At 48.6% G+C, this 26,913-nt stretch overlaps 1 protein-coding gene and 1 pseudogene across 1 annotated transcript; one reads left to right on the top strand and one right to left on the bottom strand.

Moving 5' to 3' along the window:
- Positions 1–1,297: 1,297 nt before the first annotated feature.
- Positions 1,298–17,301, top strand: ATP8B3 (ATPase phospholipid transporting 8B3). The gene is made up of 27 exons (XM_066252693.1): positions 1,298–1,395; positions 2,047–2,108; positions 2,534–2,625; positions 2,959–3,072; positions 4,204–4,305; positions 4,620–4,681; positions 5,242–5,314; positions 5,425–5,495; positions 5,960–6,042; positions 7,081–7,239; positions 7,454–7,461; positions 7,560–7,667; positions 8,211–8,401; positions 8,500–8,901; positions 9,260–9,453; positions 9,528–9,658; positions 10,588–10,752; positions 10,885–10,996; positions 11,798–11,873; positions 12,097–12,181; positions 12,432–12,672; positions 12,793–13,016; positions 14,981–15,064; positions 15,660–15,893; positions 16,073–16,211; positions 16,406–16,533; positions 17,080–17,301. Exons 1-27 carry the CDS (start codon positions 1,298–1,300, stop codon positions 17,299–17,301), a joined length of 3,660 nt encoding a protein of 1,219 aa, XP_066108790.1.
- A 1,774-nt stretch (positions 17,302–19,075) lies between these two features.
- Positions 19,076–20,541, bottom strand: LOC136319429 (protein-S-isoprenylcysteine O-methyltransferase-like; annotated as a pseudogene).
- Positions 20,542–26,913: the final 6,372 nt, after the last annotated feature.

A 26,913-nucleotide genomic window follows, 5' to 3' on the forward strand; every position in this document is an offset into this window, starting at 1 on the left:
TTGTAAGTGAAGGTCTGAAGCAACCGTAAGATTTGAATATAAAGTATGTCTAGGGCCCTGTTATGTGAAAAGCTTATGCAGAATCAAAATGTTTTGTATATAAAAGTGTTGTTTAATGTTAACCTAAATATAAAAACCAAAGTGATAAACAATAGCATTTGAGATCCAAAAGAATACCTTGGAGGCTCCCATCCGACCATTGTCTCCCACCATCGTCACCTCCTTGAGGAAATACACCCCGACCACCCACTGAGTAAGCACACACCAGGACAGATCTCTATGGCAGGGGTCTCAACTCAGCATGTGGGCCGCAGAGCAAGATCACAGCCGTTTGGCAGTCCGCACTAGGTCTACAAAAGGCAACTGTTATGCAACACTTTTCTCACTGCAGTTGAAAACAAAAAAAATCAGTACAACAAGCACAATCATACATGCAGTTTACTCAGTGTCACAAAACGACCAGAAACTGTAGTTCGCATCACAACTGCTGTTAACTAAGCTAATATCTAGCTAGGATGCTAGAGAAATGAAAAATACAAGTAGGCCCCTAGGCTTACTTAATTTTATCCAAAATATTTTGAACTTCGTGGATTAGTCTGCGGGCCGCACAAAATTGTTCGGCGGGCCGCATGGGCCGCGAGTTTGAGACCCCTGCTCTATGGGTTTCCTCCTGGCGCTGGAATGGTCTTGGTGGCTCTAAACGCCTTCCCCAACCTGGTGCCCAACAATACGCCTGTGTATATAGGAGATGTGAAAACCCAGGCAGTTCAGACTCGGAACTTGCAGAATACATACCAGTGTACTAGTGCCATCTTTCCTCCACCCTTAGTCCCATCCTGGCACCGCCCAACCCTGCCAGCTCCAATCCACCAAATTCAGGCCCAGTTTTGCAAGGATCCGCCCCTAAATAACAAGCCCCTTAAGATCCTAGCGTGTATTAAGATCCCCCCTTATCCCACCCAACGCTATGCAAGAGCCTGCCCTCTGACCCACCGCAGAGAACCCCTATGCTGGCACCACTCCAGAGATCCTACCAAGCCCCGCCTCTGCCCTGGCCCCACCCACAGGCCCCACCCACAAGGCCCCGCCCTGATGTGTCAAGGCCCCGCCTTTTGTCTTAGCCCCACCGCACGGCTGCGCAGTGTGCTTTAGAACCCTTGACAGCCTCCTAACGGCTTTAACGGTGGCCGTAAGGGCCCCAGTGTGGCCGCAGCCCTGGACACTTGGGAGGTTTGCAGTTCAGCCGGCTGCCCAGGCAGGGAAAGAAGGGCAGAGGGAAGAGGGTGATGAGACTGGGATGGGGGACACCCCAGGCAGAGAGGGAGCCCGGAAGAGGCGCCTGCTGCGGAAGCCCGGCCTGGGCCTGTCTGAGAAGAATGAGCGGAAACCGGAAGGGTGAGCCGGCTGCTGGCCAAGCACGCGGGGCGGGTGCTCCGCAGGCCTAGGGAACCGCCCGGCAAGGGCTTGGAGAGCTGCCCACGGGAGGGGAGCTCCCTAGCGAGACACATTCCTGGGGTTGAAGGAGGAGTGACCATGAACTAGATGGTGGGAACGGAAGCGGCCAGGCTCGGGCTCTGTGGAAAGTCCGAGGTCGGCCTCCGTCATGGCTATAACTGCCTCCGGACCGCTCAGACCTCTCAGCAGCTCGGCCTCCTGTACACACTTAGCGACGTAACGCTACCCTGAGGTCCACGGAGTCAGTCAACAAACATTGACAGAACCCCGCTGCCGTGGCCATTGGCCATTGGGGACCACGTGGCATTCGGGGCAGCGGAGAGACCCAGGAGGTGATGGCGGCCTGGCCTGAGGTCCAGCAGCCTGAGGGCGGTGGGTAGCTGCGGCCGGAGGTTAGAATCCTTCATCCTGGGGGGACTCGTGGGGGAGCCCGTGGAGGCCCCGGATACCCAGGGCAGGACCCAGAGTCAATGGCTGGACCCTCAGAGCCAGTGGAAGTGGGAGGAGACATTTTGGAGAGGGCAGAGTTAATGGACAGTGTCTAGCAAGGGCTGGGCCTGTGGTGTGACCTTGGGCCCCTTTCCCTGACAGCACCACCAGCAAGGGCAACCTGGACTACAGCGAATACCTTGAGGAGGAGAGCTCAGGTGCATGTTCTGGAGCCACCTGTGGGGTGTGGGGGCTCTGTGAGGAAGCCAAGGGGCCTTGCAGAGGGGTGGTGGCTGAAATGTGGGGACAGGGAGACCCCCCCCAACCCATTTGACAGACCCAGCGTGGGGTTCTCGTGGGGTTACAAATAGTTCTTAATCCCATGACTGAATGCTAGACTCAGGAATTGGGGGCTGCTGGCCAAGCCTTCAGGTTCACCCCCTCTGTAGAAAGAATGGACGTGAATGGATCCGCCAGGGGGTCCTTTGAGCCTAGGGACTGGGTCAGGGTGGTGTTTGTTTACCAGCTCTCACACCCATGGCCCTGAGCCAGGCATCCCCAGCCTCTGGGTTCCCCCGGGTCCCATTCGCCCTCTGGAAGATCGTTTGGCAGTGTCTTCTCCGCTTGCATTGCCCCATTCTATCTCCAGCGTTCACCTGGGAGGTGAAGGCCAATGACCGTTCCTACAACAGTCAGTTCAAGGAGAAACTCTTCCTGTGTTGGAAGAGGAAGAAGTACAAGGTGGGTGACCCCAGCCCTGCTGCCCGGCCCTACCTCTTCCCACCCCTTCCCCCAATTTTAATCATGAGTGAACCACCAATTTGGTGCTGGAGTTTTTCCTTGGCACCTCCCCAATCCCAGTTCATGTAAAAATAATACTAAACCTTCAAAGTACAATGGATTCATCAGGCTCTGAGTCTTTGTATCCAGTATGGCTCCGTTAATGCTGGCTCAAGGCTTTGCAGGCACTGGGTGCTAAAATACTGCTGACTAAAGCCAAAGGGCAGGGCAGGGCAAGGTCAACACGGGGAACCAGCCTGGGCAGTGCCCCCACACTGCTGGCTCTCCTTTCAGGGAAACACCATCCACACGGCCAAATATAACTTCTTCTCCTTCCTGCCCCTAAACCTGTATGAGCAGTTTCGTCGAATGTCCAACCTCTACTTCCTTTTTGTCATCCTCCTCCAGGTAGGGCGGTGCAGGGTGAAGGTGGGAGTGGGGACAGCCCCAGGCGTCAGCACCTGTTCACATACATTTCTTCTGCCTGCTCATATCGCCTCCTCCAGGAAGCCCTTCCTGATCACCTTTGACCCATGGTTCTGTAGACATACAGTGGGGTGTGGTGGAGGTTAAGTTTGTGTGGTTGTTTGGTTGTTTTTTGTTTGGTTGGGTGGGTGGGTGGGTAGGGCAAGGGGGATCAGTGTCTGGCTCCTTACACGCTGGAAGCACCTTCATGGCTGCAGCTGTGTCCCCCTGCCCAGCTCAGGGCCTGTCTCACAGGACATGCTCAGTATATGTATAACGATGGTGCATGAGTGGCTCCTCTGGGTCTGAGGATGGCACAGTTCCTTCCCAGGATGGACAGCCTTGGCCACATGATACCCTTGGCCCCAGCCCACCGAGCTGACTCCAAAGCATGAGAAGGATAGAAGAGTTGAGATCAGCTTCTCAGGCCTTACTGAGCCACTTCCCAGCAGCTGGCTCTGCCAGAGGGGCAGCTGTGTAGCCTGAGCAGTCCCTCTCTCAGTTGGTGAGCTGGACAACAGCGGCCTGACCCCTTCCCAATGTGTCATTCTGGTTTGACTCTCTGCTTTTATCCATCGATCCAATGAACATACTGTGCAGGTCCTATGTTAGACACTGGGGACCCAGCTGTGGCCCTGATAACCACTGTCATTAAACCACATGGCGGGGACATGGTTTAAGGTGACAGGAAGAGGATCCACCCTCACCTAGGTTGGGGTTCACTTGGAACTCAGGCCTGAAGGGTGACTGGGAAAAACAGGGTTACAGGGAGGGAAACAGTAAAGCCAAGGCTTTCAGGAGGGAACAAGCTTGGGGTTGGTAGGGCTTCCTGGAGGATGTGGCATGGGAGCCGGGCACGGAAGGGGGATGAGTTTGCCAGGGAGAAGTGCTGGCCAAGGAGTTGAGGGTAGTTGTCTCAGGGTTTGTGGGCAGAGGTGGCTAACCCCAGGCCCAGATGGCTTGGTGGTGAGATACAGGATGCCAAGTTGAGGGACTGGGTGGGAAGGCAGGGGGAATGGGGTTGGGGGTAATGTCCAGGGATGGTGAGTCAATGTGACCCACCCTCTGTGTCAGGGCCTCGTCCCTGCAGTCTCCACGATGCCCTGGTTCACTCTCTTTACCCCACTCATCTGCCTCCTCATCATCCGGGCCTTTAGGAACCTGCTGGACGACATTGTAAGTAGGGCTGAGGGACAGCTGGGGAAGGGATTGGGGGCAGAGTGGGATCCTTGTTTTGCTGCTACAAGGGACAGATGCAGGTGCCCCATGTCCCTTTGGCCCTTGCTGCCAATAGCCATTGTCCCAGCAGCTCCACTTCCCCTGCCAGGGTTCCTGGACAGATGTGACTGGCATATGCTCATTATTGGGACTGCACGTGTGAGCTGGAACTGCTCTGCACCTGGGTCTGCACCTCACCAGGGCAGTGTGGGGACAGGGTGGGGGACAAGGTTGTGGCATGCCACCCCTCTGACCCACCCCTGTTGACTCAGGGGCGACATAGGAGTGACAAGAGCATCAACAACAGGCCCTGCCAGATGCTGGTAGGGGAGAGGTGAGGCCTTTGGCACTGTGTGGGATTGTCATCCTGAGGAAGGGAACTCCAGGACAGCTAGGTGTGTGTGTGTAGGGGGAGACATATCAGGGAGGTGTGCCCAGCTGAGTACCTGGAACCTTCCATGCCCCCCCAGACACCCTGGTTGAGCCTGATGTCTGACAGGGACCCAGCCAGTATTTAATAGATGCCTGCTGTCTACCAGGCCTGGAGGAGGGCCCTGTGATGGGAACAGAGGGTGAGGTCCTCATAGTTAACCTTCGCAGGACTAAGAGTTCAGCTGAAGGGGGAGGCAGAGAAAGTTTGAAAGGACTTGGATCAGAACCAGGGGCTGGGGGAGGTTAGGGAAGGTTGGACTTCCTGTATGGGCTGCAACCCCCCCCCCCCAAAGACCTGCAGATGGGCATGCAGGGAGGCAAAGCAGCACAGGGACACCTGCAAGCCCCGCCCTGCTGTTCCTCCAGTTTGTAGGGGTAGACGGGATGGGGGTGGGGGCGGCAGGGGTTCCAAAGATGGGCTGGTTGGATCCTCCTCTCACACCTGCTTTCTACCTTCTACAGCTTTCTGCTTAAAAAATGGAAGGACCTGTGTGTGGGGGACCTGGTCTGTCTACACAATGACAACATTGTCCCGGTGAGTAGAGGTCAGCCCGAACCAGAACTCCCCAGTCCTGGGGGATGACTGCCTTCCCACTTGTCTTCTTCCCGATCCCCCTGTAATGCTGTTTACTTCCTGCACCCCAGGCTGATGTGCTTTTGTTGGCCAGCACAGAGCCCAGCAGCTTGTGCTATGTGGAGACGGCTGACATCGATGGGTGAGGCGCACATCATCAGGAGGGGTTTGGGTCCTGGGAGCCAACATGGCCGTCCCCTTCCCCTAAATGGCCACAGAACGTAGCTCTACAAGCTTACTGGATAGTTAGGTCATTCATCCCAGGAACATTTGCAGGGCACCTGCAAGCTGGCAGGAGGCAATCACATTAATTCAAATGAAGGACCCATGTTCTCTGCATCAGCAGTTCTGGAAGCCCTACTGTGCTCCAGGTGTGAGTAACCAGAATTAAGAAAGAAGGTCTGGGGTCTGGACTCAGCCACTTTGCTAATGTTCTTTGGGGCCATGGGCAAGGCCCTCTTCCTCTCGGGCCTTAGCCCAGAGATTGGCAGCTGGTATGCACAGTAGGGCCTCAGTGAAAATGAATGACTCTGGAAAAGGGTGTGGGTGCCTAGCCTGGGTGTAGTCTGTCCGCGCTTTTCACCTCACTCTGCTTTTTGTAACCAGGGAGACCAACTTGAAGTACCGGCAGGCCCTGATGGTCACGCACCAAGAACTTACCAGTGTAAGAAATATGGCCTCCTTCCATGGTGAGAGTTCATCCACCCTACCTGGCCTTTGTCTGCCCCTCTGTATAGTGGGCATGAAAATCCCCCACTTCACTGGGTTTTAGGGGGTGGTGATGAGGTTTGCTGGGGGGTGAGACAGCTTTTAACAAGCCAGCTTATCCCAGGCCTGTTTCATGTCCTTTAAGTCCACATAACAGTTGGGGTATTTTCTATTATTGTTACAACACATGCTGCACTGTTTTATCAGGCATTACATTTAAAAAAAAATGATCATGGTAAAGCAAATGTTTTTGGTTGTTTAAGAAAAAATGCGGCCTGTTGTGTGCACGGAGGCAGGGAACCAACCTATCCATCACAGTATATTCTTATTTCTCACCTGAAAAGTGAGACATAAAAAGCTACAGCTGTTTGCCGGGGACACAGCAACAAGGTACATTATTAGTCTCCTGTCTTGTTGCAAAGACAGGTTATTCTAATTGGTGCTAGAGCAGAAGCTTTCTCTCAAATCATGGCCACTTTGCTCCTGACACACAAGCAGTGGTTGCATTTGTTTTTATGATATCTGGGGAAAACCCTTACTTATGTTGAGGGCCAGGCACTGTATACCAGGGGCTGGGCTGGGTACCAGGGTCCCAGCACGATGGAGACGAGGCTGGTGCCTCTTCTCACAGAACTTGCAGGTATCCAAGATGCTACCAGCAAGAATAAATGTCTAGTGACCTCTCAGGATTGTACCCAGGAAGAAGGGGGCTTGGTGGGGGAAACCAGATCTGGCTAGAGGATCCGAGTGGTTCTCTGAGGAGGGATGAGTCTTAGCACAGGAAGAGCATGTACAAAGTCCCTGAGGACTAACAGCCAGCTTTTGTAGCATCCAGGAGAGGAGAGGAGTCTGCATGGCAGGGGGTGGAGGTGCCCGTGGGGCAAGTTTGGGCCAGTGTGAGGGTGGCTGGAGTCAGAGGTTGAGGGGGATTGTTCCCCACACTCTGTCCCCCTACAATGCAGAGGAGTGGCCGACTCCAGCCATGCCGCTTGGCTCCCTGATTACCCTGTTGTCCGTAGGCAAGGTGGTGTGTGAGGAACCCAACAGTCGGATGCACAACTTTTTGGGGTGCCTGGAATGGGAGGGCAAGAAATATTCCCTGGACAGTGGCAACATCCTCCTACGTGGTTGCAAGATCCGAAACACAGACACCTGCTATGGAATGGTCATCTATGCTGGTACGGACACTTGATGCTGAGGCATCAAGAATGAGCTGTCCTGGTGGTGGTAGGTGAGAATCCTGAAGTTATTGGCAAGAAGTCACAAGGCCAGAGCCTGGCTGCCATGTGTTTGCTGCCACAAGATGTGGAGTTCCCAGCATGGTTTGCCTGGAGCCCGGGTTCTAAAAGTGTGGAAATGGACATATTGAACCAGCAGCTCCCTTGGATGTAGATGGCTGGGTGGCTGGGCATGTTGATGGATGGGTGAGTAGAGGGGTGGGGTGACATAAAGGGATGGAGGATGAGATGGATGCAGGTGTGGATGGATGGAAAGACAGATGGATGCAAACACTGCAGGTTTTGACACAAAGATCATGAGGAACTGTGGCAAGGTCCATCTGAAGAGTACTAAGATAGATGGTCTGATGAACAGGCTGGTGATCCTGGTGAGCTGCCCAGTGCCCCTGCCTTCCCAGAAGAGGGAAGGGAAAAGGCCCCTCCCCATAGATAGAAGCCCCAGATGTCATTTTTCAGGCCTCAGTTTCCCTCCTCTGCAAAACGTGTGCACTGTGAGCCTACAGACAGGTCCCTGTGGGCCAGAGAATCTTCTTATAATCATAATATTAAAAAATGTTTTGATCCTGACATTTTCCCAAAGCCACAGGAGATGATAAAATGTTCACCCACCCTACATGGACATGTATTTAACAATTCTTTCTGCCTAATCAACTTTGTCTTTTTAAATAAAAATCATTGTAATAATTTTTTAAACAACAGCCAAAAAACCTAGCACAACCCCTGCAAGTTTCCCTCCCCACCCCCTGGGACTTCCAGCTACCTCTTCCCAACCCCCTCTCCCACCCTGATTGATGGCAGAGCTCATGTGTGTGGGGGGTTGCTTCTCATCTCCTGTTTCTCTTTTGTGCTGTGTTGTCGTGGTACTTCCCTGGGTCCCTCCACATGCTCCCCATCTCCTGTTTGCTGAGCAGATCTTCATGTTCGTGGTGCTGATCTCCCTGGCCTTGACCTTCGGCTTCTCGATGGAAGTGAAGAAATTCAGGACCAAGCACTACTATGTGCCTGAGACGCACAAGTACAGTGCGACCAGTGAGTCTTTCCTTATCTTCTTGAGCTTCCTCATCCTGCTCAGCGTCATGATGCCCATGGCCATGTTCATCATGTGAGTCCTGGGGCCTCCTCCCTGCCCACTACTCAGCCAGAGAGAAGTGGGCAGTCAGGTGGGCTAAGGCCAGGGTGTGACCCAGCGTGTGTTTGCAGAGCTGAATTCATCTACCTGGGGAACAGCTTCTTCATCGACTGGGACATGGAGATGTACTATGAGCCCCAGGACATTCCTGCCAAAGCCCGCAACACCAGCCTCAGTGTCCAGCTGGGCCAAGTGGAGTACCTCTTCTCGGACAAGACTGGCACACTCACACAGAACATTATGACCTTCAAGAAGTGCTGCATCGGTGGCATTGTCTACAACCCGGAAAAGGAGGAGGCCCTGACTAAGGAGAGCCCCTACCTCTGGAACAAGTTTGCCGACAGGAAGCTACTTTTCCGGAATGCTAGGCTCCTGAACGTTGTACGCAGCAACAAGGACAGGATGGTGCAGGAGTTCTGGCGCCTGCTGGCCATCTGCCACACGGTGATGGTGGAGGAGAAAGGCGGTGAGAGCTCTCCTGCGTTTTAGGCCCTGGGCTTCCTGAGGTGGTCTGCTGACCTGAAACGTGGTCCAGCCCAACTTCCAGGACTCCTGTCATCCAGTTTCAAGGGTGCTCAGGCCTGGGGCTCAAGATCTGTTACTGAGCTGGGAGAAGAAGGGCCATCTAGACTGGGACCCACGTGCCCACCTTCTTTTATTCAGCTTAGAGGTTGTACTGGCCCAAGAGGTCATTGTCCTATCAGTTTCTGGTGAGCACTCAATGTGTCCATTTCCTCTCCTGGGCTACTGAGACAGGTGGTGGGTCCCCACGAGAGATAGCAGGCTCTCAGTGAATGTGCTCCCCTTCTTACCCCCATGGTCCCCTCCCTTACCAGACCAGCTATTGTACCAGGCAGCGTCCCCTGATGAGGAGGCCCTGGTCATGGCAGCCCGGAATTTTGGCTATGTGTTCCTGATGCGCACACAGGACAGCATCACGGTAGTGGAGCTAGGGGAGCAGCGTGTGTACCAGGTCCTGGCCATGATGGACTTCAACAGCGTTCGAAAGCGGATGTCCGTGCTGGGTGAGCACCCTCAGCCCTGGGGTGGAGGTGGGCAGGAAGGGGAGCGCTTATGGTCAGCCAGGCCTCTCCTACAGTCCGAAACCCCGAGGGCTCCATCTACCTCTACACCAAAGGTGCAGACACTGTCATCTTAAGTCGCTTGCTTACAAAAGGATTGACTAAGAAAGAGCAGATCACAAAAGCAGCCACGGAAGAGGCCTTAACTGTGAGTCCCCATGGGAAGGTGGGAGGAGGGAGCGGAGGGTGGAGGAGGAGGATGTGCAGAGAAATGGCCTCAGGTACATAGGGTGATCAGGTACAGCTGGCCATGCTATGCCCTTCCCTCAACACACATGCACAGGGAGGATCTGAACTCCATGCTACCCTTGCACAGAGGGGTAATTTTTTTCTGGGTTACACAAGGAATCCTCTGTGGTTCGGCTTTGGCCCTGGACACCCTTCTCCCAACCCCCACTGAACGTCTCCCAGCCAGACCTGGGTTCTGGGACATACTGAGCCTCCCTGCCCCAAATCTCTGTCTTTGTGGGTAAAGCCCAAACTCCTCAGCCAGGCTTTTGAGGCTGTGTCATTATGTCTTCTGCTGGTCTGTCTAGACTGGCTTTCTTTGACCCCCAAGGAGTTCCTCAGGACCCTAGTTTCTGGCTTGCAGATTCCCCCATCCTCAGATGATGCCCCAGGCCTTTTGCACACACTGCCCCCTCTGTTTGGATACTTTGCTCCACTGTGTTACTTAGGATCTTTTGTTCCTTAGGGTCCTGAAGGTTCAGGGAGACTTTCTTGTCTGACCCTAACATGGGGCTGATATGTCATGCCATGCTACCCCACTGTGGCCCAGCCCTGAGCCTTTGGGGTTCCCCAAGGCTTTGCTGCATCCCCAGCATCACCCAGCACAAGGGCCAGGGGGTGTGTTTGTGCAAAGAATGTCACAAGCCTCTCATTTAGAACTTCTTAGGAGTGCCCTGCTGTGCCGGGAGGGGGAGTCAGGGGCAGGCGGCTGGACTCGGAGAACTGGGGAAGTGCAGTCAGGGTTCAGGTAGCCCAGGCAGAGGGAGAGGAACTGACAGAGGCAATGGCTGAAGAACCTGGGGAAGCAGGGTGGTAACGGGTGGCACCTGCCCGCCGGGCCGGCCCCAGTCCTTTGCAGAGCAGACCCTGCGCACGCTGTGCCTGGCCTACAAGAAGGTGGATGAAGACATGTACAAGGGCTGGTGCCAGCGACATCAGGACGCCAATGTCCTGCTTCAGAACCGGGCCCAGGTGCTGCACGGGGTGTACGAGGAGATAGAGCAGAACCTCCAGGTGGGCACAGCATGGGGTGAGTGAGCTCCAACACCATAGCTCCAACCTGCTGCGGGACCCTGAGTCTCCCACCCATGCCAGGGTAGCTGGGTCCCGGCTCAGTCTGCTCCTTGTTCCCTCCTGTCCCCCCAGCTGCTGGGTGTCACAGCAATTGAAGACAGGCTCCAGAACGGTGTCCCCGAAACTATCCAATGTCTCAAGCAAGGGAATATCAAAGTATGGGTACTCACAGGAGACAAGCAAGGTAGGTCCCAGGGTGGCCATCAACAGGTGGGAGACAACTCGTACGTGCCCTCAGTGCCGCCATCAGCCCGTCTCTTTTGTCTAGGTTCAGCCCTGCCCCCACCTTATCTGGGGTAAGGGAGAAATGGGGTGTTTAGAACTGCTGGGTTTCCCCAGTCACTGCCCTCAGGCCTGTGGCACGGTGTACTGAGGGCTTCTGGAGCCCTCATGGCAACACCATGAGTTGGGACCCTTGTTACCCTTGTGTGTTAGATAGGCCCAGCTGAGTTGGAGAGCTCAGGGTACCTGCTGGAGGTTGCCCAGCTAATTAGAAACAAAGCTGGCATGGAACCCCAGGCCCTGTGTCCCTGGAGCCGCCTCTCCCCCACCACACTCTGGGTTCTCTGGGATGCCACTGGACATGGGGCCGGCAGAGTCACATCAGCACTTCTGTGGGCAGGAGGCACGTACACACAAACTATGTAAGATGATGTTTTACAGCTATGTTAGTATAAAGACAAAGGTACAGGCTGGAATACATACTCATTTTTTATTCTTCTGAATTTAAAAGAAATTAAGTCACTTTTGTGGGTTCTAAAAGTACCTGGGGCCTTAGCATGATGGGTGTAAATAACCCCTGAGCCCTGGTCCCAGGCAGGCGGAGTACAGGCCCCTTTGCCCGGAGCTGCAGCTGAAGTCTCAGGGCTGGCTCTCCTTAGCCAGCCTGGCTCCAGCTGCCCTCCTCTGCACCAGCTGCGGTAGCCAGGGGGCAGGGCAGGGTAGGCACGGCCCTAGGCGGGGGCTAAGCTGAGCCACTTTGCAGAGACCGCAGTGAATATTGGCTTTGCGTGCCAGCTGCTGTCCGAAGACATGCTCATTCTGCAGGAGGAGCAGATCTTGTAAGGAGTTGGGGGTGGGAAGGATGAGCTGGGTTGGGGCACGGTGAGGGTAGGGGGATGGGGGACACCCATGGCCTCCCAGGTGTGGCCTTGGGGGTCTTCAGAGTGTTTTCGCCTCCACCTGGCTGGACTCCCAGATGGCGAAACTGAGGCACAACTGGGGGGAGGAAATGTAAAGAAGCTTGTGCCTGGGCGTAGCTGAGCCCCAACTGGGTCCCTGCAGTTCGATCCTGGAGGCCTACCGGGAGAATAACAGTAACCTGCCACAGGTCGAGATGGCTGCCATGGTCGTTTCTGGAGAGTTCCTGGTCAGTGTCAGCTCAGGACTGACTGTGGGGCCCCCAGAAAGAGCAGCATACTAGGGGTGAGGGGGGATTCTTGGAAAAGCCAAAGCAAATGCTGCCAAGAGATGTTTCTCAGACCCGGGGCCCACACGGTCAAGTCCAGCCTGGGGTTTGGAGTAGCCGAGGAGGAGGAGCAGCCAGCTGGGGGCATTGGTGAAGGGTAAGTGCAGGGAGAGTGATGTGCTCCCCTACCCCTACCCGCTCTTGCTGGCAGGACAAACTGATGAGAAGCACAACAGGCTTCGTGGTGCAGAACAAGGACACCAACACCCAGGAGATCCCTGAGGTGTGGTGGAAACAGGCTTTTGTGGAACTGGCCTCGAGGTGCCAAGCGGTCATCTGCTGCCGGGTGACGCCCAAGCAGAAGGCCTTGATTGTGGCACTGGTTAAGAAATACCAGAAGGTCGTGACCCTGGCCATTGGGGATGGCGCCAATGACATCAACATGATTAAGAGTGGGTAGTGGGCAAAAAAAATAAGTAAATAAAGAATGGGTGGTGGACACTAGTCCTGGGGAGGAGGCCTGTGGCAGGCTGGAGTGGCCCAGGGCCAACAGGCTGCATGTATCCCTGCAGCTGCAGACATCGGTGTAGGGCTAGCAGGCCAGGAGGGCATGCAGGCAGTGCAGAACAGCGACTACATGCTGGCCCAGTTCTGCTTCCTGAGGCGGCTGCTGCTGGTGCACGGACGCTGGTCCTACATGCGAGTCTGCAAGTTCCTGCGCTACTTTGTCTACAAGACTCTGGCCGTCATGATGGTCCAGATCTGGTTCAGTTTCTACAGTGGCTTCTCTGCCCAGGTGCACTGGAGGGAACAGCCCTTTGGGGATTCTCTGGGGGTGGGGGTGCTGCACCCATCCCATGGCTTCCAGGAGGGTGATGGGCATGGACTGCTCACACTCTGGGGTTCTCATGGGGCAGGGCTTGCCTGAAGTCACAGAGCCATGCAACCTTTTCTATAACTGCATTTATAAAGGTAACGAGTCCAGATAAAGGGATGATTCCGGCCCAGCTCTGTGCCCAATATTTTCAAAGATATTTGGGATATTTGAGCTTTAAAGTCAAGACAGATGCTCCAAAGGCTAGTTCCTTCTATGGAGAGAGGGAAAGCTTGAACGCTCAAGAGGATAAGATGTGGGATCCTGATTTCAAGGACACTCTTGACAGTATCATGGTGAAGAGTAGATGTGCCTCCTGGAGTCTGAAAAGAGTCATAGGGTGATGATTTCCCATGCGTGAAAAGAAACTGTCTGAAAGCAGACAGCCCTGGCAAGGGAATAAGATCCCGTCACTGACACCAGGCAGCTGAGGGGGAGCTTCACCAGAGGGCAGCCTTGAATAGTGTTTGTTTGGATATTTGTTTTACGTTTTTGTTTCTGGATATTTTATTCTTTTAGATGTTGCTGTACATGGAATTTGTTTTCTTAATTACTTTTGGGGATTGCTCATTGCTGGTGTGTAGAAACACTGATGGTTTTTCTATGTTGACCTGTGCCCTGAAAATTTGCTGAATTTCTTTTATTTGCTCTAGGAGACTTCAGGTGGATCTTTTAGCATTTTCTGCATGTCATCTGCAAATTGAGATAGTGTTTTCTATTTCTTCTTCTCCAATTTGGATGCTTTTATTTCCTTTCCTTCCTTACTTGCTCTGGCTAGAAGTCCCAGTGAGACGGTGAGGGCTGGCATCCTTGTTTTGTTCCTGACCTTAATAAAGACAGCATTTCATCTGCCTCCATTTGTTAACTGGGATTCTTCTATAGGAAGAACCAACCATTCCTCCTTCCTCATTTATTTATGAGATTATTTATTTTTATCAGTATGGACTTATGAATATTTTTTATTGTGATTTCATTGCTCCGGTTGTTCCTGGCTTGCCCTTTTGTTGTGGGCCTGTTTTTTCCCTGAGCACATCTTCACCTCTGGTGCTTCCAGAGGTTCCAGGATCACTTTATTCTTTTCCTGCCCCAACCCTGGGATCAGTCACTCCCATAAAGAGCCCTGGTTCTTTTCATCACAGAAGGGGAGTGTTAGGCACCAAGAAGTAAGTGCTTGATGTGTGCTCATTGCTACTGGGAAGCTATTACGCTCTCGGTAGACAGAGCTAGGAAATGTACACATATTAGCCCATGGACAGACACACATCTCTGTCTATTTCTATTTATATGTCTGTCCATCTATCTTGTGTATATTAAAAAACTATTGAGTTCACATTTATACCTCTGATTCCAGTCCCATACGTCAAAGTTTAGTTTCGCCTTTTCCAGGGTATTCATTTATGACTCTTTTCCTCCAACAGTGAGAAACTTGATTTTTAAAAAATTTTTGATCATTATTTGATCACTTGCAGAATGCTCCATATCCTTTAACTGGACTGATTCATGCATTGGGCAGGAAGTTAATTGAGCTCATTGTCTAGGAGGGTGTCTTCCAACTCTTTTATTACCTATCAGTGACTCCCTAAATCTAAAATGACCAAAATCACACTTCTTAGCCATTTTTCCTCCTGTAGCTCTTTTATTTGCAGCTCTGCAATTAAAATAAACCCTCAGAGGTGCTGTTTGAAAAGAATTAGATTCTGTTTCTTCTCTCTCTGCCCAGCCTCACTGAATCTAACCTCTGATTATAAGGGAATTTTCTAACTTATCAGGAATCCTCCCCAGGTGCCAAGCTCGTTTGGGTGGGTCTCCAGGTAAAGAGCGTGTCTATTTACAGCTCTTTGGCATTTGACCACTAACCACATTCTCCCATCCTTCCCCCTCCCTAGCCTCTGTATGAAGCCTGGTTCCTGGCGCTCTTCAACCTGCTGTATACCACCCTCCCGGTTCTGTACATTGGGCTCTTCGAGCAGGTGAGCAGGCTGAGGGCTTGCTTCCTCCTTCTCTGTAAATGCTTCTGTTTCTGCCCCACCTTACCCCCTGGAGAGCTGGGCTGGGGTGGGGTGGAGGCAGGGCTGGGAGACCACTACCATGTAACTGTTCCCACCAGAGCCCAACTTGATAGTGGGCAAAGCCCTCTTGCCCAGCTACTGTCCCTAAATTTCAGTCCCACTCTCTGCCCATCTGTGCAATAATGGGGAGAGGATCAGAAGAAATGGTTCTCCTGTTTACCCTGCCCCCATCCCTGAGATGGTCTGGCTAAGTGATCCAGACTAGGACAGTCCAATAGAACTGTTAGGGTGGTGAGAGTGTCTCATGCCTATGCTGTCCAGAGGGGAGCCACCAGCCACCAGCCACCAACGCTAATGATGAACACTTGAGGTGTGTCTGGTGTGACCTGAGGAATATGACGCATTTCATTTTGTAAAAATCTCTTTAAATGGTGGTAAAACACTAATAACAAAATTTACCATCTCACCCTTCTCAAATGCATGATTCAGGCATGCCAAGCATGCATGTTGCTGTGCCACCAACCTCCAGCATCTCCCCACCCCTACCCCACCCCAGGATGTGAGTGACAAGCAGAGCCTGGAGCTGCCTGAACTTTACATTGCTGGCCAGAAAGACAAACTCTTCAACTACTTCGTTTTCCTCCAAGCCATGACCCATGGCACAGCCACCTCCCTGGTCAACTTCTTCATGACCCTGTGGATCAGTCATGATATAGGTGGACCCATCAGTGACTATCAGTCTTTTGCTGTGGTCATGGCTACATCAGGCCTGCTGACTGTCACCGTGGAGGTAGGCAGGGCTGCTGCCCACCCCACTCCTGGAGGGACCCTGGGCATGGGCCGTGAAGGTCTCATCACCTTTTGACCTTGCCTGAGAGGTCTTAGCAGGTATTGCCCTTCGACCTTCTCCATGTAACCTTTTGCTGGGGTCCTCGCCCCCCTGGCTTAACCTTCCTTTTTCCTATTCAGGTTATCCTCATCATCAAGTACGGGACCATCCTGTCCGTGCTGGCCATTTTCTTGAGCCTCTGCTTCTATGTTGTCATAAATTACGTCACCCAGAGGTTCTGGCTCTTCACTCTCTCATCCAAGACCTTTTCTTTTCTGTGTGAGCCCCCAGCAGGGGACGGGGCAGAGAGCCCTGGAGATGGGTGGGACCTGTGTCTGGGGGGATTTATACAAAGACATGCTGGCATGAAGGGTGAGGAGAAGGAGGTGGGGTGTTGGGAAGAAAGAGCACCACGCAGACTCTAGGGAGAACCCACTCTAGGCCAGTCCGTGACTCTGCCTTGTCTCCTCCAGATGTCAACAAAAATGTGCTGTCCCACCCTACCGCCCTACTGGTGGTCCTGCTATCCGTGTCAGTAAACGCCCTGCCTACACTGGCCTTTCAAGTCATCCAAGCAGCCCTCAAGCAGCCACACCCAAAGGTAAGGGTGGTGGGGTCCCCATTGCACATTGCTGGGAGCAGGATCCCAGAGAAATGCAGAGCTGGAGGTGGGTGCAGCTAACAGAGCCCAGGACTACCGAGAGGAAACTACTTTCCGGGACGGAGGTGGCCAGTCTGGGTCCAGCACTGATGTCGTCATACTCCCACTGTGAGTTATCTAGGCCTTGGGGTTGGGATGACAGATGACCTGGAAAGGTCTAGGCAAAGGGGGAGACTAGGAATTCCTCCCCAAGATTATCAACAGATGGAAGGGTAAGCAGAGTGTGTGTTTCATCCACACAGTGGAATACTATTCAGTTTTTAAAAAGAAATTCTGACCCCTGGTACAACATGGATGAATCTTGAGGACATTGTGCTCAGTGGCATAAGCCAGTCACAAAAGGACAGTATTGTGTAGTCGTGTAGTCAGCTTAGGTAGGGAAGAGCCTGGCCAAGGGTTATTCATGGCCCCCACTGGGAGCAGGTGGCCAACAGCAGTCAACACAGTGTGGGAGCCTGCTGACTTGCTCACTGGTTTGCTCTGCAGGAGGAGGAGGAGGAGAAGAAGAAGAAGGAGGAGGAGGCGGCCCTGCCTGAGATCACCTTGGTGCCCCGCGCGCGGCGCTCCAGTTATGCCTTCTCCCACCAGGAAGGCTACGCGCACCTCATCACACAGGGCACAATTCTGCGGAGGCCCACAGTGGCCCACATGCACACAGACCTGATGACATCTGATGAAATGTTGTCCACGAGCATTGATACCATCTGATAAGTTGTTCACGAGCATCAAGTCACCTGGTACCAGTGAAAGATGGAGCTTGTGGGAGAGAACACCAGAGGGGAGAACACTTGTGGGAGAGAACACCTGTGTCCTCCGAGGACAAGCAGCTAGCCTTTGCGATGAGCTCCTTAACTGAAGACGGACAGTTCTCTCCCCCCTTTTTTCCTATTGATATATGTAATAATGAAAAAATTAATTAGGCTATGAAATCTAGAAATTAATAGTTTGGTAAATAGAATTGGTAAAATGCCCTTTTGAACACACATTTCTTGTGTCTGATACAGTTAACTGCAAGTTCATTTTTGCATAACTCTTACGCAGTATAGACTCCATTAATGTCATCTCTCATCTAAGTATTAAAAGCATTTGAGTCTTTTAAGTCTCCATAACCCTTTGTGAGGTAGTAGGTGGTCAGACCCCATTCAGCAGACGGGTAGATCAAGGCTCGGGAAGGTGAGGCAAGTGACTCCGCAAGGGCTGAGTTGTGGGCTTGGCATCACGGCTCCGCTCCAGCCGGGCTCCGCCCCCTTCACATTCACGTGTTCCAGCACCACCGCTGAACTGCACAGAAGGATCTCAAAATGAGACCAAGTTCCTATCTAGTCCTGAATATAAAAGGGGTCTTTAAAGGTTTTATGTGTTTCTCATAAAGCCAACCACTCTCCCTAAACTTGAAAAACAAAAGTACAACTAAATATCAGTTGGGATTATTTGCTCTATGACTGAAATGGGTCTTGAATTGTGTAGTGTGTGCTCTCAAACCCCTTTGGAAAACAGTTTGAAATGGCATTAGGGACGATAAAATTTTGAGAACATAACATAGTAATCGATATCAACAGTTAACGGGTTAAAAAAAAAAGCCTATACTGTGGTAAAAAACTAAAATTTTAAATAAATGGAGAATATTTCTCAGTATTTAACAATGCCCTGCTCAGAGTGAGTGTTCAGTAATTGAATGAAGAACGAATGACACATCTTTGACATGTCTGTCACTGATAGTAGCCACCTCTTGGGAGGAAGGCAGGGGCTCCTAGACTCCCTGGCTTGGGGTGTCCCTGTAACACAAAGCTGCTCAGCACATCGTCTGCTTGAGAATACTTCTTTTCTGCCAAATAAAAGGTGGGGCTATAAACCCCAACTCGTCTTTGAATGTATACTGCTATGTATCATATATAAAATAGACATGGAAATATTACTGCATATATGAAAAGTCAAAATGCCTTGTAAGGAAGTATCTTTCAAACTGTGTAGATAGTCATGCACTAAGAACAGAAATGAGCTTAAAGTTGTGCCATTTTGTGTTTTTTAGTTAATGATTTTTAATATATTTTTAACACTAAAAAGTACTAGTGCCCACATACCCCTTCCTGCTCAAGAAGCCTTATTAGGAGTAATGAGTCTACCTCTGCCAAGTACATTCCTAAATGTACTGTGGCCTGGAAGAATGGCATGTGGCCTGGGCTCACCCCAGTGCACACTCGGGGGTGGGGGGCACTGCTGAATATTGCTGTTATTTGCTCTTGATTCATCTTTAGTCTGTTTCCTATCTTGATTCAGCCCCAAAACACATTGCTCCAGGAAGTTGGGGTGGGGATGAAGGTCCTTTGGTCCTAAGGCCTTCTGACTATTCAGTCTTGAGCAATATTCCAGATGAGTAAATGGTGACATAAATGATTAAGACAACCCATTCTGTAGAGTGGCCAACCGGAGGCCGTTTAGTCCTGTGCTGCATGAAGTGGGAGCTTCCCCCAACCCCAGTGTGTCATAGCTCTACCTTGACTCCTTTTTATAATAAGCAGGCTCGTGGGCACTTGCTTCTTATACTCCAGGTAGTCCTCTCCAAAAAAATAGTGAATGTAATGTGATTTCCTCTTCCGTTCAATTGCAAAAGACTTGCCACATTGTCAGTGTAGCCAGCGCCACAGGTGGGGTGCACAGCATCACCTGGGTTCTGACACTCCTAAAACCACCCAACATAAGAAGGATGAGGGAATAAGGCATACACTCCACTTGCCACTAGAGTCTGTGGTTCTGATTTTTCATTCTGCACCATGTGGTTGAACTTGGAAACAGCTGTGAAAATGGCAGCTTTGCTTGGACATTGTCCAAACATCACCATCAGCAAGCCTGTGGCACTGAGCCAGGTTATCTGCTTCAGGTTCTGGCCAAAAGATATTTTCAGGTACGAAGTCTATCCAAGAAGAGAGAACAGCTATGGTGTACTCCAGACTGTGCTTCAGAATAAAGGAATCCAAGGACAGACTTTTGGAATTATTGACTGGTGTGACAAAGTACTCAGAATAGTGGATCAGGGCACATATACCTTGAAGCCACTGGTTCACATCCAGGTCAGGGACTAGAAAGAAGTCTCTCAAGGGACTGACATCATAGTGCAGGGGAAAATCCTGTTCTGGCGGTGGGGAATGCAGTAGATGTGACCAGCCAAAGTGATTCCAAGAAGACTAGCTGAAACTTAACATTAACAGCCCCTCTCAGCCGAACACGAAGCTAAGAAAGCAAGCTCATATGGCTATGCGGTAGTTGGTGCGCAGCTGGTAGAGCAGCAGCCGCAGCGCGACGAGAGCAGCTACGTAGAGCACCAGCTGCGGCTTCGAGCCTCGATTGGCCTCGGATAGCGGGGTCCCCGCTGTCCCCGCGTGCTCCGCTGCGGGTAGGGGTCGGGTCTGGTGCGGACAGCCCTTCTGCTTGGGAAATGGGGAGCGGCGGCAAAGGAAGCAGTTCCCGTCAGGCAACGCTCGTGATGAGCCCAAGGCTAAACCACTCGTAGACGGCCCGTTTCTGGGTCTGGGTTTCCTGCGTAGCAGAGCGGCTCCCTCTTAACACAAGCGTGTGTCCTTCCAAGCCGCCCGCCTGGCCGGAGGAAGGGGTGCGGGACCTGGGAAGCGTCTGTCCTCCCAGGCGTCTACCCATCCGTTCACAGCCCCGGGGGAGTTGTGCGGTGCGATCCGCTGGGAGTCCGGTGGGGGAGGGTGGGGACGCGACCAGGCGTGGGCGCCGCGCCCCCGCTCCGCGACCGTGGCGCCACCGCTCCGAGCCGGCTTCGGCCACGGGCTGGGGCAGGGAACCGGGAGGGGCGCCGCGGCCGCGGATCGGAAGCCGGCATCGGCGGGACGGCAGGACTGCATACTCAACTCGCACCTTTTTCGTGTGTTTCCTGAGACCTGGCTTTCGTCTCCCCTTTCTGGGAGCACTGACAGAGCCTGGCATACACTCGACCCGTAGGGACTACAGAGAAGGAACGTTGCAGTTTGAACCAGTGCGCGGGCACTCACTATAATTTGTCTTCCTGGCTCAACACAGAGTGAACAGGTTTTGTCTTTTTGTTTTTGTTTTTTTAAAGTTCCAGATTCTTGAGGAGAGAAAGACTTGGACCACATGTCAAATGTCCTCATTTTTTTTAAAGAGCTGCTCAAGGGACAGGATTCTGTCTCACCTGCCTTGGAGCAATGATGAGCCCTGGCTTAATCTCAATATCTGGGGGCCTCAAAGAGCAAAGGTAGCAGCTTAGACTCCCAGGAGGGTTTGACAGGCCCACAGGATTGATTGGTGAAGGTCTAATTCTGTATGAGGCCGATACATGTTTACAGCAGTTTTGTTCACAATTGCCAAAACTTGGAATCAACCATGATGTTCTTCACTGAGTGAATGGATAAATAAAGTATGGCATATGCAGACAATGGAATATTGTTTTGTGCTGAAAAGAAATGAACTATTAAGCCATGAGAAGACAGAGAGAAACCTTAAATGCATATTACTAAGTGAAATAAACCAACCTAAAAAGGCTGCATACCATATGATTCCAACTATATGACATTCTGGAAAAGGCTATAGAATAAACAGACTTTAAATGCATGTGCAAAACATTTTACAAAACAGAAGCAGAATATACCTTCATCTCAACAGCACATGGAATAGTCTCCAGGCTATACTACATGATAGGTCATATGTTAGTAAATTTAAGTTTGAAATCACACCAAGTATCTTTTCCAGGCACAATGGAAAGAAACTACAAGTCAATAGCAAAAGAAAAACTGAATAACTCAGTCCCAACAGAAGTTTCTTGAAGCAGAGAGAGACAAGTGTTCTCTGCTGGGCACTGTCCAAATTTCTGACTCAGAATCCACGGGCATAATCAATGGTTGCTTTTCTTTCTTTTTTTTTCATTTTTCTGAAGCTGGAAACAGGGAGAGACAGTCAGACAGACTCCCGCATGCGCCCGACCGGGATCCACCCGGCACGCCCACCAGGGGCGATGCTCTGCCCACCAGGGGGCGATGCTCTGCCCATCCTGGGCGTCGCCATGTTGCGACCAGAGCCACTCTAGTGCCTGAGGCAGAGGCCACAGAGCCATCCCCAGCGCCCGGGCCATCTTTGCTCCAATGGAGCCTTGGCTGTGGGAGGGGAAGAGAGAGACAGAGAGGAAAGCACAGCGGAGGGGTGGAGAAGCAAATGGGCGCTTCTCCTGTGTGCCCTGGCCGGGAATCGAACCCGGGTCCTCCGCACGCTAGGCCGACGCTCTACCGCTGAGCCAACCGGCCAGGGCCCAATGGTTGCTTTTCATCACTAAGTGTTGGGATGGCTAGGTTTCCAGTTATAATAACTAGAACAGACAAATGACATAATCTCTCTGTGGTTTTGATGTCTCATTTGTAAAATGGGCATAATAATACCTCATAGGCATGTGGTAAGAATTTCAAAGTACATAGAAAAAATTTAGAAAAGACCTGACACTTTCTAATCATTTTATTGTAATGGTAGCTGTTGTTAGGTACTGTTATTATTAATATTATTCATCTTCAAAAATCCCAAGATAAGCAGTAAATCACAAGTATCTGGAGTACTGCTTCTAACAATACTCTGCCAAGGGTTACAATATTATAAATCTTAGTGGAAATGACCTAAATTTTACTGGGGTGACCTTGCCGCTCCACCTGCATGAACAAGCTAATTTTATGTCTTCTCTTTTGGCTTTAGATTATATAACATGTGTTTCTCAAAAAGAGAAGTGGAGAGAGAAAGGGAACAAGATGTTGAATTGGTTTTTATTTTCGTTGCTGTTTGTTTCTTTTTTTTTAATTTAAAGATAACCAGTTGAATAATAAAAAATTAATACAACTACATATTGGTGTCATGGTGTGAGTGAACTCAATCATGTCTGTTGTATCAAGAAATAGATAGAAAATGTTTTAAAACTATAAACCAAGCTATAGTAGTTGAGTTATATTTTTAGAGATGATTTTTATGGGAAATCATTACAAATCAACCCTCTGTAAACCATTGTTTAGAAAGGCTGAGAGTGAGGACTCGTGGTTTGGGAGAATGAGGAACCGTTTTTATTTTATGAGAAGCTCTTTAATACCATTTCATTTCTATATTATACATTAGTTATTTGATATCACTGTCCAAATAAAAAGCTAAAAATATCAAGTCCTCCTAAAATTACCTCCAATATCCATGCTAAAGTCCTAAGCATTATCCTACATTAAAAGAACGGGCACTATAATATACTGCTCACAAAAATTAGGTGATATTTCAAAATGAATATGAAGCAATAAAAAAGAAGAATTTGATTTTTTTAATCAAACAAGAAAATCAGAAAAGCAAACGACAAGTCAAAGAAACTTGTTTGATTATGCAAATGAGATGCAAAACCAACATTTATTTCATTGGTGAAAATGCACTATACAAAAGGCTGAAAGTGCTAGAGTATCTGCATGTTCCCTGGTCCCCTAATTTTTGTGAGCAGTAGTTGCTCCTACCAGAAGGCAGCTTTGGAATACATACAAAATCCTTAGAAATGCTCACATCTTCAGACACTCACCCTGCTGAGGGGTGGGGGTGGGGGTGGAATTGCTTTAAACATCTTCAGAATTAGTCAAATTTTCTGGGATGTATAACTAGGAAACATCCAAAAATATGTATGTCATCCTTAATCGTTTGAAGGGAGCCAGAAAAAACAAAAAGAACATTAAATTGAATGCGTGGGATTCAAATTATAAGAATGCAAATAGGACATACTTGAATGACTCTGAGTATAACAGGCTAATTTGGTGTTCCTTATATTATATAAATGAGTTCAAACAAATTGCAGAACTTGCAAAGAAATCAAGTTTCATAGCTGCAAAATTTCACATCAAAACACAAATGTTTTTAAGTAGTCTGGTCTAATAGCCTGAAGGTAGATAAAAACTTTTTATTTTTTCACTTTTTCTTTCTTTTTTTTTGAAATGAGAGGAAGGGAGATAGACGCCCTTGTGCAACCGACTGGGATCCACTTGGCAACCCCCATTTGGGGCTTATTCTCCCAGCAACGGAGCTATCCTTAGCATCCAGGACTGACGCTGGGAACAATCGCAGTCACTGGCTGCATAAAGGAAAGAGAGAAAGAAGGGGAAGAGGGAGGGGAAGAGAAGGAAATGGTTGCTTCTCATGTGTGCCCTGACTGGGAATCGAATCCGGTATGTCTGCACACCACGCCAATGTTTATCCACTGAACCAATGGGCCGGGGCCTGATAAAATCTTTTTTTTTTTTTTCGTATTTTTCTGAAGTTGGAAACGGGGAGGCAGTCAGACAGACTCCCGCATGCGCCCAACCGGGATCCACCCGGCACGCCCACCAGGGGGCGATCCTCTGCCCATCTGGAGCGTTGCTCTGTTGCAACCAGAGCCATTCTAGCACCTGAGGCAGAGGCCATAGAGCCATCCACAGCGCCTGGGCCAACTTTGCTCCAATGGAGCCTTGGATGCGGGAGGGGAAGAGAGAGACAGAGAGGAAAGAGGGCGGGTGGAGAAGCAGGCGCTTCTCCTGTGTGCCCTGGCCGGGAATTGAACCCAGGACTCCTGCACGCCAGGCCGACGCTCTACCACTGAGCCAACCGGCCAGGGCCAAAATCTTTAATGCTTATATATTCATAAACTGTACACTGTAAAGAACTGCTTGCCTAAACTGAAGTTACAAAATATGCCTTAATGAACAAATTGTTAATATTGGAACATTTGTCTATTTCTAAATTCTTATTATATTTTCTCTTATGGAATAATGAGGGCTTTTCCCAAACTTTTATAGCTCTTATTATACCACTACTTTTTGCCTTGCTTTTTTAAAGTATCTATTATGATTACTTTTCCCTAAAAATTTCCTCTTGAATAACACTGTATAAAACTCCTGAATTCATAGATATTCAACATTTAATAAAATAATGAAGGTTCTTTTTTGTTGTTGTATTGTTTTTAGTAGATAGAAGCTATTTTAAGACAAAGAGCATCTATTAAGCATGCTACAAGTCCTTTGTTATCTAAGTTCTTCCCAGAATGATTATGTTGAGTCACTTGACCATTCAGGTCATGGCTGTCTCCATGGAAATGAAAAATTTAGCTTTGGAGATGCATGCCATTGGTAGGAAGAATGGGAGTCAAAATTCAAAATTCAGAGAAACTAGCTGAGTCATAATAACATAGCGCATTAGAGTATGGATTGGCTATCTCCAGTTAAGAGAGTGTCTTCAATCAGTTTCCCTAGAAGCAATTTGATAAAACTTCGTGAACAAGGTATTTATCTCTGACATGTGAGTTTGGTTTCAGACCACCACAATAAAGCGAATATAGTGATAAAGCAAGTCACCAAGTTTTTTTGGTACCCAATGCATGTAGAAGTTATGTTTACTCTATTCTGTAGTCTATTTAGTGTGCAATAGTATCATGTTTTAATAAAAGTACACACCTTAATTTTAAAATATGTTATTATTGGCTTTTTAAAAGGAAAATTTTCTTTAAAAAATCAATATTAATCTCAACAATAAGAAAGAAAAAGGAAAACTTTGTGGGCTTTAATTATAGAAGGAAAAGAGACTATAATATGTAATGCAGGAGGTTTTGGGGGGATTTTGTGTCAGAGATTACAGGGTAAATTCTTTATTCATTTTCCATAATAGAAAAAATCAGTTGACTATGGGTTGTAGGGTTGTATGAACATGCTGTTAGAAAACAAAAAGTTAATTTTTGAATCCAGGCTAAGAAATAAAAGCACCACATTGTATTTTTACTCAGGAATTACAGAAGTTTATTTTAAGGTTACTTTAAATAACAAAGTTTTTATTAAAGTTTGCTCTAACTTTACTATAATACATATATATATATAATGCTGAAAATTGAATCAATTATTGAGCAAATGAATTGCCTTTGAAGTTAAATAAAATATTTAGTAATGCCTTAACACTTATCATAGCCTGTTTTGAACATAAAAAAATTTAATTTGTTATTCTTAGTTCTTAAGAGAACTATATTAGTTTTAGTTTCTTTCTAATGAAATTCAAAAAGTTTTATTTTTTACTCACAGAACATTTTCCAATTATATTTAAATAATTTCTACTTTTTTTACCCCTAATGTTTCCTGTTAAAAACTAAAAAAAAAAATTTATATTTATATTTTTATTTGACATTTTATTTTTTATTTGTACTAATACATGAAGTTATATTTAAAGGAGACAATAAATAAACTTACACAATGTAAAATGAGAAGAAAAAATTAGGAAGCAAAATTGGGAAACAAACTTATAAGGGTGGCTAAATAATGAATAAATTTAGGTGAAAACTTATATTAAGATGTATATTGGAGTGTATGTGTAAAAACTTTTCTGCAAGGCATTTATTTTGACAATAAGCATAAAGATAGTTAATGTACATATACTCAATGATTCCATCCCTAGGATTTCATTCAAAATAAAAAAAAATATGTCACAATGTTTATTCAAGTCTTATCACAAAAATTAGAAATAAGCATCAATAATGGTTTTTAAGTATACATAGTTTTATAACTATAGAGTTATAACTGTTGATTAATGTCAAAGGATATTCAAGTGAAAAAACCAGAGTATAGAAAAATACATGTAACATTAACATTAACATTTTTATGTGTATAGGAAAAATTGCATAGGGAAGTAAACCTAACTATTAACAATGATCATGGCTGAATTTGGGAGTAAAGAATGGACTGGCAAATAAACAACTTATACAGTTTTAAACATATTTATTGTCATATTGAACTACTAAAATATCTAATATAAAGAAAAATCTAATCTTTAAAAAGTTTTATGAAATGATTTTAAAGTTTATTCTTCGATATATTTTTAAAATCACTCTAACCCAAGTAAAATATCCTGAAAATATTGATGATGTTCCTGCTATATAGTCAGTCCCAGGTACTAAATCCTTTGCTGCCATCTGCTGGAATGTGGTTACTAATGCATGTTATGGAATTTCTTCCCCTCCTGGAAAAGACTTCCCAGAGGAGAGAAAAAAAGAAGGGTAATGGCATTCTAACATGTGCAATGCAAACCCAAAATTAGCTCTGTGCGTAGAGTTGAATAATTGTTTTGTTCTCATCAACTACCAATTGAGCACTGGCTCTTCATCCCTTGAAAATCCAAAAAGAAATGAATTTTCACAAGGAAATTTCCCACTAAGTGATGCCTGGGCTCTCTTCAATGCTAGATCTTAATGTCACAAAAAGTCATTAAGTTTTCATATAAAAATGTGTAAATTAGTGATTTTCAGGATTTTTCTATCCTGAAACCAGATTT

This window comes from Saccopteryx bilineata, chromosome 1, assembly GCF_036850765.1.
Source record: "Saccopteryx bilineata isolate mSacBil1 chromosome 1, mSacBil1_pri_phased_curated, whole genome shotgun sequence".
Classification (NCBI taxonomy): domain Eukaryota; kingdom Metazoa; phylum Chordata; class Mammalia; order Chiroptera; family Emballonuridae; genus Saccopteryx; species Saccopteryx bilineata.